This window comes from Falco rusticolus, chromosome 4, assembly GCF_015220075.1.
Source record: "Falco rusticolus isolate bFalRus1 chromosome 4, bFalRus1.pri, whole genome shotgun sequence".
Lineage (NCBI taxonomy): Eukaryota > Metazoa > Chordata > Aves > Falconiformes > Falconidae > Falco > Falco rusticolus.
The window spans coordinates 73,228,558-73,238,708 of NC_051190.1; the positions used below are offsets into that span (position 1 = coordinate 73,228,558).

At 49.6% G+C, this 10,151-nt stretch overlaps 1 protein-coding gene across 1 annotated transcript; it reads left to right on the forward strand.

Annotated features, from left to right (window-relative positions):
• The first annotated feature begins 2,055 nt into the window (after positions 1 to 2,055).
• C1QL3 (complement C1q like 3) lies at positions 2,056 to 9,313 on the forward strand. The gene is made up of 2 exons (XM_037384037.1): positions 2,056 to 3,969; positions 8,638 to 9,313. The coding sequence occupies exons 1-2, from the start codon at positions 3,382 to 3,384 to the stop codon at positions 8,815 to 8,817; spliced, it is 768 nt and encodes a 255-aa protein (XP_037239934.1). The 5' UTR covers positions 2,056 to 3,381; the 3' UTR covers positions 8,818 to 9,313.
• The last annotated feature ends 838 nt before the right edge of the window (positions 9,314 to 10,151 follow it).

The following is a 10,151-nucleotide window of genomic DNA, read 5'->3' on the forward strand; positions in this document are numbered from 1 at the left end:
CAACTGCAGAATGTGTTCCCCTGTGTGCCAGTGGACACGTTCTTACATGGTTTTCTCCGTTTTTCCCTATCTTAGTGCTGAGGCAACGGCACGCACGTAAAATGGACGTGCATGTTATGCTGTACGTCTTTAAGGCTCTGTATGAACATTAACTAATTAGTCAGCAAGGAAAAGAGCTGTGAGAAGGCTGTTTCAAATGGCTGAAGCTGCAGGGGATACAGCTCAAACACCAGCTGCGGATCTGAATGCGTAAAGGCCCAGAGAACAGGAAGGGAAGCAAACAGGCTGAAAGACTGGAGCAAGCCTGCAAGAGGGCTTCGAAAATACAAAGAAAATTTAACACATTAAGGCTGGCAGCAGCTCACATAGGTACAATGGTTATATTAACAATGGACTGTCAGTCTCGACTGTTAGAGGAGAGGAGGTTATGTTATAACATAAATGCTACCCAAGCCTTAATTACAGCGAATCGATGCTTTGACATACCACTTCAGGAAAACAAAGGTCCCATGGTAAAAAGAGGTTTCTACATTTCCTCTAACTTTGTTCCCAGGTTATGTTCCCAGCTAACACATAAGCTCCACTGACAACCCAGCACCAGTACTTGCCCCATTCTCTCTATTCTGCTTACTTAGGCTGTGATTTTTGTGGCTGTCATCTTTGGGAGAAAGTGTGCAAGAGATTAGAGCGAATGAACATTCTTGTTAATATGTGTGAGGATGAAACTGTCTATGAAGAACGTGAACGTAGTTGGTATGGTAGGACCTCGCTTCAAAAATCAGGCTTACCATAGCTGCAGTACAGAACTGAAAGCGTGCTTGATGCCAGTAAGTCACCCAGCATCACTACGGCTTGACAGACCACGATAGGCTTGTGTTTATTTGAAGGTAAGAGACTTGCTATTTTCCCAATCTGCAACACGTCCGTGGCAATGGAGGTTTACGCACACCCTGATGTCACGAAAACCTCCTGGGTTAGGGATGACTAAATACAATGCCTCAAGGGTCTAGCTACAGGCTGAGATGGACTCATCACTCTCGGCAGAACTTTTTCATTTTTCCTGCCCAGATGAAAGAGCAGCGCTGAAAGCCCTTTCCTATGGGGTGAAGAGAGCGATGAGATACGAACATAATTCTCAAAGTGTGTTCAGCTGCCTTCCTGGGTCTTGAGGGGAAGCCCTCAGCTGAGGGAACTGGCTAGCTTTTGTCAGTGCCAGATAAAGAATTTTTTTGAAGACAGAACATTAGACGAAATAAAAAAGAAAGAAAGAAAAAAAAGGGGGGGCAGGGAGGGATATTTACAAGTGCAGGAAATGGAAGCTTTATCAGGAGTTTTCTGGGGAGATAAGGAGCTGGGCTGGCCCATCTCTATGTGGCGTGGACACACTCACTGCCTTTGAGTCTCTCAGGAAAGAGCAAAAGGAGCTGCTGACATTTCTGCTTAAAAGGAAGAATCAATGAATCTTTGTTTCCCACTGCCTGCTTGTTTGACCTTATTGTGTTGTGGAATAGAAAAGAAAGAAAAGAGAACGGGTGAGGGGAGAGGGGATTCGTGCTAATAAAATCCAAGACAAGATCACAGCCCTCTGATCATCGCTGGAGATGCTATTATTTGGTTGTTGTCCTATTTGCTGCTGTTGCTCATTTCCGATTCTTGCCTTGCTGTAATAAGTCACACTCTTTCCAGCCATCATCCCCGTATTGACAGGCAAATGTCACCCACGTTTGATTGACGTCCATTGCTCCTGAATACAGAAGTATGATTTAGGAATCAATTCTGTTTGTTTATTTAAACAGTTCTTTGTGTACCTTGTGTATCTGTAAACAGGACAAGTCCCTTAATATTTTCTCGGGAGAAATGCCACTAATATTGCACATTCACCTTCCCACTCAGTCACAGAGGTTGCCCACCAGCCCTTGGGGGAGGAGAAACCTTTCACACAGAAGGGGGGGGGGGGGAAGGGAAAAAAAAAAGGAAGGAAAAAAAAAGGAAGAAACCCCCAAGACTTAACAAAACAATTTTCTGCCCCCGAGATAAGCCAGAGACTTTTTTTCTCAGGTCCAGGCGTCTGCTGATCTGCATATACCCCACACTTTCCTTAGGCTTCTAAACAAAAGGGAACTCTTTCCCTCAGTGTCAGTTCGCTAGCAAAGCGGTGTCTGGCTCTAACACCGGGAAACACTGCAGCCGGTGATGAGTATGTCAGTTTTAATTCAGAGAAAGAACTGTTTCCTTCTCTGCCTTATGGGTGTAATCGGGGAGAGGGGAAGAGTAAGATCTGAAATTGTGAGAGATGCTAATCTCTATTACTGTGTACGGTGGGAGGTATATTTTCAAATAACTTCCACTTGGACAATGGGTAACTGTAAAACATCCCTACATTTAAAGCGGTATTTCCCAGAAAACACTAATATGGCAGGGTGGCCTCGGGGAAGCATTAAGCAGGAGGTGGATTGACCTTTTAATTCTCGATCGGTGACCTGAAGGGTACCCAGAGGCTGCTAAGCACATCTCTTCCTTTTGGTCTGCTCCAGAAAGAGCTGTCATCGCAAGATGCAGCTAGTGAGTGAGGCTCACGATTTCGCTGTTCATCCGTTTGCGGGAGGGGTGGGGGAGGGAGAGAGGAAAAAAAAATATATTTCCCACACTGCCAGAGTAATGCCAAACTCTCTGTGAGTGGGAAGAGCAGAGCAGATGCTGGAATGAGATGCCAAAGCAGCTCCCCTTTCCCCTGCGCTTTTGGGTGCCTATAAATTGCTCCAGCACGCTCGTCAGCCTCCTCCTCTCCTGGCAGGTGGCACCCGGGCAGGATCCCGCTCTCCCTCCGGCTCCGGCTCAGGCTCCGGCGCGGCGGCGCGGGTTCTCGGCGGCGGGCACCGGGGCAGCCGCGGGGCGGCCGGGAGGCGCGTCCCCGCTGAGGACAGTCGTCTCTGCGAAAAAAACAACCCAACAAAAGGGAGCGAGCGAGCGAGCGAGGCGGCGAGCGGGGCGATCGCGAGAGGAAAGGCAAGTTCCTGGAAAAGTTGACTCGGACTGGCACAGCCTGCAAAAAAAAAAAGTCGATCGCCAGCGGGAGCATAAAAGTGCGGGCGGCCGGGGCGCGGCGGCAGCTCTCCCTCTCCCTCCCGCCCGCCCGGCGGCTGCAGCGGCCGCAGCGGAGCGCCGCGACCCGCCGGAGCCCCCGCCGCCACCGGCAGCGGGAGGGCGGCCAAGCCCCGGGGGAGCCGAGCTCGCGCGGGCTCGGCGGTTTTTCGGCTCTGAGGAGGTTCCCGACCAACCATCAAGATTTTGTCCAAAAGCAGGCAAGAGGATCGCCCTGCGCTGAGCCGGCTGGTGGGCAGCAGGCGGCGGCTGATCGCGGCCGGCGCGCTGGGGGTGGTGATGGTGCTGCTGCTGGTCATCCTCATCCCGGTGCTGGTCAGCTCGGCCGGCACGTCGGCGCACTACGAGATGCTGGGCACCTGCCGCATGGTCTGCGACCCCTACGGCGGCACCAAGGCGCCCAGCACGGCGGCCACGCCCGACCGCGGCCTCATGCAGTCCCTGCCCACCTTCATCCAGGGGCCCAAGGGGGAGGCCGGCCGGCCGGGCAAAGCGGGGCCCCGCGGCCCCCCGGGGGAGCCGGGGCCGCCCGGCCCGGTGGGGCCGCCGGGTGAGAAGGGCGAGCCGGGGCGGCAGGGCCTGCCGGGCCCCCCCGGGGCGCCGGGGCTGAACGCGGCGGGGGCCATCAGCGCCGCCACCTACAGCACCGTCCCCAAGATCGCCTTCTACGCCGGCCTCAAGCGGCAGCACGAGGGCTACGAGGTGCTCAAATTCGACGACGTGGTCACCAACCTGGGCAACCACTACGACCCCACCACCGGCAAGTTCACCTGCTCCATCCCCGGCATCTACTTCTTCACCTACCATGTGCTCATGCGGGGCGGCGACGGCACCAGCATGTGGGCCGACCTCTGCAAGAACAACCAGGTGGGAGCCGGGGACGTGAGCGCAGCGGGCGCCCGGGGGGAGCCGGTACCGCGGGGGAAGCGGGCGCCCGGGGGGAGCCGGGCTCCCTGAGGGCAGCAGGCGCCCGGGGGCACCCAGCCGCCGTGAGGGGAGCGGGCGCCCGGCGGGGGCCGAGCTTCCCGAGGAGAGCGGGCGCCGGGGGCAGCCGGGCTCCCTGAGGGAGCGGGTGCCGTGAGGACAGCGGGCACCCGCGCGGAGCCGGGCTCCCTCGGGGGAGCAGGCGCCGTGAGGGGAGCGGGCGGAGCGCGGCGGCGCGGGAAGGGCGTGAGGCGGGCGGCGGGCGGGGGGAGCCGGGCGGCCGCTGGAGGCGGCGCGGGCGCGGGGCGGGGGAGTGGGGCCCGAGCCTGGCGGTGCGCAGGCGGGGCGGCCCGCGGGGGCGCTGAGGGAGCCGGTGCCCGCCTCCGCAGCCGGCGGAGACCCCGGCGCCGCCCCGCTCCGGCTCAGGTTCCTGATGAGCCCTGAGGGGCCGGGCGTTCCGCGCGGAGCCGAGGCCGCCCCGGGTGAACGCGGGCTCCACGCGCTCTGTTCCCGGGACTCGCGCCGCTGGCGCCCGCTCCCAGCCCGCGCCGGCCGCCCCGCAGCCGCGGAGCGCCGTCCGCTGCCCGGCCGGGACGGGAGCGGGGGCCGGTCGGGGAGGTCGCGCAGGCAGCGCTGCCCTCGCGGGGGCCAGCAAAGCCCGGGCCGGGGCCGGGCGCTCCCCCGGGGCAGGGGAACTCCCAGGGAAGGAAGGGGGGGCCGTGGGCTGCGGGTGAGCTCGGGAGCGGCTGGTCCTGCGTGGGGCAAGGGCGAGGTGTGAGGGAGGAAAGCAGCCACGTCACGGGAGCGGGCTCCCGCGCAGCCGGGCGCGGATTCTGACCCGCTCAGCCCCGGCGGGGAGCGAGGCTTCCCTCGGCCGCGGAGGGCCGGTAGCGGCCGGAGCTGGGCGGCCCAGGGCGGGCTGGCGGGCCCTGCAGCGAGGCACGACCCGAGGTATGCCGGCACCCTCCGCGGCGGGGTGGAAACATTCGAAATATTAAAGATCTTGCGATGCTACCGTCTGAAAGACAGAGGAATCATCCATTTTAATTAGGATAAACGTTCCCACCGCGCTCGCAGGGGCTGTGCCTGTAACATTGCCCCCGGGGAGCCGCTCATCGCAAATCTGCGCTTCCTCCGTACCGGATAGGTTGGGTGTAATTATTACAGCGCTTAGCGGTACCGGCATCCCTCCTGCTGCGGGTGCCCGGGGGGGGAGTGCGGGGTGCCCGGGCTTTCCCGTGCCTTCGGGAGCTCCGCCGTGCTCCCACCGCTTTCGGGGCACCCCGTGCGGCGGGGAGCGAGGGAACCGGCCGCGCAGTAGCCGCTCAACAGGTCACCGGCGGCCCGAGCTGTCCCGGTGCGCAGCGGGCTACGCGGGGAGCGCGGAGCCCGGCGCTGCCGCTCTCCCCGGGCCGTTCACCCTCCGGCGGGGCGGGCTGGCGGGGTTGATGGGCTCAACGCGGGGTCCGTAGGACCGAGGAGCGGTGTCCCCGCCGCCCGCGCAGGTCGCAGAGGGGCGCCTTCGTTTGCGGCCCCCTCCCCCGCGGGGCGCCGCGGCTCGGCTCGGCTCGGCTCGGCGCGGGCGGCAGCACCGGCGCGCGGCAAATTAACCTGATCTGCCACTTAACCTTTTGTTTATGGCTCCTCAGAAGTACTGTGAAAAGAGAATAATGAGGACATCAGCAGCAATTAATTACATTAGAAAATGTCCACCATAAATATTGTCTCAGCAGGTAAACCAGGGCTAGTAAAAATCGTAATATATTCACTTTGATTTCTTCATACAAAGGAAACACTGCCCACCGCGAGAATGCCGTTTTGTTTGCGATTAAAGCATTAATCTATTTTTGACCCTTATTTATAATGTTTTAAAGTGTTTATTTTCCCAAACCCAGAAAAATAAATACATACCGGTACTTTTTAAAAAGTACCCAATTATAAATATTAAATTGAGCCCGAAGTCTAGCTGTTCCCAACTATAACTATTTGCCATACCAGACATCAGACAAATGAAACTCGCAGTAATTCAAAGAAAAAAAAGGCAAGGGTTCCATGTGTATATTTGTATATATCTGTGCAAAGGTAAGTGTTTAGGTAAATACCTGCATACAAACTATTTAAAATTGATGCACAGTTTCAATGCAGCAGTGCCTCCTTTTGATTATGATTTATACTTGAAACACTATACACTGGTGTGACAGTGATTAACTTTGTCTATTATAAGAAAGCTCAGAAATTTTTGATGTCATTAAGTGGAGTTGGACACAGGTTACGCTACAAATCCAGTGTTTTCTAGCAATGAAAAAACCCAAACCACTGGAAAGTGAATGACTGACTTACATTCCTAAGCAATACGTAAGTGGAACCTCAAAGTCTTCAGTGTTAATACATTGTCTTCTTTAACAGTTACAAAGCTTGAGGGAACTGCTGAGATCACAGAGCTTAGCAACCTGAGAACATAGCTTGAAGAAAGAACTTGCATGCAACTTATGAAATGTATACTCTGTTAATGGTTTAATTTTGAGATACATTCACCCTCTTGCAGCAATTGACTCAGAATTCATTTGAGACTGTTCTCCTAAGCTTTACAAAGAAATTGCTCTGGCTAACCAAACAAGGAGGTAAAACCTCTAAGAACAGCACGCTGGAGTTTATAGGACATTTGTTGCTATACATAGGGCAGCAAGATCTACACTTTGGTTTCTAGACTTTTAATACCCAGAATCTTTTTTTCTTCAGGCAGTATGTACTATGTAGAATCTTAAAAATAAAATATCCATTGCAGCTGTAGTCAGTGTCCATGGGCTGACTCCCTTAGGATAGTCACTAACACAACTCAAATTCTCCTTTACTATCCATAGAAACACATTTTAGACAAATACACTGAGTAGCATTTCATTATGATGTAAATGGGAATTTGGAAAGTGATTTAAACCATTTTGTTTGCCGGTATGCAAGATACTAGTTCTCTGCGGAAGTTTTTCTGCCTCATCTATAGCCTTTCACTCTTTCCCATTTGCCCTTTCCATTTACACTACCAGCAACAGTCCCAGCTGGTTATTTTCTTTGAAGCGTATTTTCAGGTTTAATAGCCCAGAGCCTTCAACTCCACCTTGCCAGTCATTAATCCATAGGAAATAGCCAGTGTTTAAAATAATTATTGCTTAAACACTAGCAAAATAGATACCTCTGTAAACAATAGCAGGTAATTTGGAATCACAAAGTCCTGAAATAGTTGGGGTTTATCGTCATGCCATGTATCAGTTTAAATTTGCAGACTGTCACAGCACTGCAAGCCTTTTAAGTCTTTCTCACTCTTCTTACAGGATGTATAAAGAATTGCCATGTACTGTGGTTTTTAAGCTGCATAATGCCATAAGATCCTGCACGGTAGAAGAAGCCCTTCCTTTTTAACATTTCAATATTTATGTGAAATCGTATCACATGAAAATTTAATTCGGAAATTTATCAGTTAAACTTTGAAAGGAATCCACGGAAAATTGTGAATTATAGCCTATTTTTTCAATTCAGAACAGATAAAATCCCACATATAGTACACCAGGTCATGCATTATTACTTAGTTCAAGCTTGCAATACCACTAAATCACTTAGTGCTCTGTAACTATGCTAGAACAAAGACAAGCAACAAACAGATGATGTGTGATGCTGAAATAAATCACATACAAGTAAGTTTAAATATTTTACCAAACAGGGTCAAATTATATACAAATGATTTGGAGGCTTACAATGGCACAGGCTATTCACTGCTGGAAACCAACATACATCTTGAAATTACAGATTACTTCCCAGTTTGCTAGTAATGTCAAATTTAATCAGTAGTGGAATAAGCAAGAGATAAATGGGGAACCAAAAAGTATGCTTAAGTGAAAGTTGCAAATGAAAAGTCCACAATAACTTGTACATTCCAAAACCTCTTAAAGCAAATCACTCACCTGTGATTTTTTCCAATGTGCATCTCTTAAAACACATAGAAATTTAATGTTTGCTTACTGAAATGTGGTGATAACAGTTTTTCCAAACCCCAACTAGGATCCTTACCTGCTTGTGTGTATGGGAGTGTGCATGTGTGTGTGTGTGTGTGTGATGTACTTCTTGTATTCTTTTTGCAGCACGATCCTATTAGTAGCATGACAATAAATTGCCTCTAGAAGAAGTCCAGCCTGGTATGAGTAGGGCCTCACTGTGGATTTTCACTTATGTCAATCATTTGTCCTGCTGAAATAAAAGTTACACTAAGGTAAAACTCGCACACCACCGGGTTCAGTTCTCTGAACTCCAGCTATTATTACACATATATTTTAAAAGGCTCCAGACATCTACAGGAGTGCAAGTGGTTGTATTAATCAGGTGACTGAGAAAGGAGCACATTATTACTTTATTTCAGTGTTGTATCATAGGAGAAAATAAGCAACAACCATAGCAAAACCCAAGAAATAACCATAGGAAAAAACTGCAATAGATGTTGCCAGACATTATTTGAAGTGGCCACTCATGCATGCTGAATAAAATGTTGAGGATATGCTTTTATTTCACCATGCAGAAAAAAGTTATCTGAGTTTTTTTTAACCACTCATTATGTATTTTATGTAGGTTCGAGCTAGTGCGATTGCTCAGGATGCCGATCAGAACTACGACTATGCCAGTAACAGCGTGGTTCTTCATTTGGAGCCAGGAGACGAAGTTTACATTAAATTAGATGGAGGAAAAGCACATGGAGGAAACAACAACAAATACAGCACATTTTCTGGATTTATTATTTATGCCGACTGATAATGAGTAAAAAGACCCACCAAACCAGTCCAAAAATGAAGCTTGCTCTTCTAAGCAATGGATTTGCGTGGCAAAAGTCAATGAAACAAGCACCCCAGCAGAGAGCAACCACTGAACACCTCAGTAGCGGGGGGAAAAAAAAAAGTCAAATGCTACCTGATTCACATCTGTACAACACAGAGAAACCTTATGTTAAAAAATTATAAAACAAGTTAAACAGATGTGTGATCCACTACCGCCAAAGCAAATACTTCCTCATTGTTAGTGTCCATGTGAATGAAGTCCTACATAGGTCAAATTTTTATAGGAAAAAGCCCCACCTAAGGACGCTGAGTTACTTCTTCAGTGTATATGATACTTCGATGTGTTATGATCTTGCTGCTTTATCCATACTTCAGCTTTGGTTCTTGTGACTTGCTAACAATGATGCTTGGAGTCCACTCATAGTGTGGTGAGGAATGATTTTACAATAAAAGAAAGAGGTAATCAAAATATACTCGGTCTCTCCAAAGGAATTGTTTGCCTTGTACTTCTCTTATCCTTCCACTTAAAACTAGAAACCAATCAGCTTCAAGCCTTAACTCAATGTTCCTGCTTTGTAGGTTTACATTAGACTTGTATCTTAAAATCAGTCCAGTGGAGTTGTTCAAATTTTGTCTTCCCCTTAGCTGTGTTCTAAAAGAAAAACGATAGAAGAAACACTTTTTTTTTTTTTCTCTCCTTTTTTCTGAAAAATGTAACAGTTGACAAATTATTCTATTGGACCAAATCCCTGATTCCACCAAAGCCAATGGCAAAACTCCCATTGATATTAGTGGAAAAAGGATTTGGCTTTTAATTTGTAAATGTGTAAATACATATTTAGACAATTATTACAGACCCATTCTTGATGGTTAATTATGTAAATATTTAGTAAGCCTGGCATCCACATCCTCAGACTAAGTTAGAGTGTTTTCTTTGCAGCGATTAGTCTTCATTAGTCTTTTAGCACTTAGTCTGTACTTGGGTACTATTTTTAATAAAGTAGTTACAACTTAACATACTGCAGATGTTCAACTAGAATTTTGTAAGAATATAATGGGTCAAAACCTTATTTGTCTTGGGTGTCTTGTCTCACTGAAGTTAGTGGGATTATTCCCACAAAAGAATGGGAGATCTGACACATGAGAAAATGTTGTCACACAGACCTTTTCCGTGGTAGCTAGTTACCAGTTTGTAGTAAGGCGTGCCTATGAAATGGACACAGATAAGCGTATTACCAAAAATGATAACACATATGCAAAGAAAGAAGCAGATATTTACATGCAAAAAAGAGTGTGTATTAAAACCTATTT

Coding starts and splice junctions, on each gene's coding strand:
- C1QL3 (XM_037384037.1), top strand. CDS start 3,382: ATGGTGCTGCTGCTGGTCATCCTCATCCCGGTGCTGGTCAGCTCGGCC. Junction 3,970..8,637: donor ACCTCTGCAAGAACAACCAG/GTGGGAGCCGGG, acceptor TATTTTATGTAG/GTTCGAGCTAGTGCGATTGC.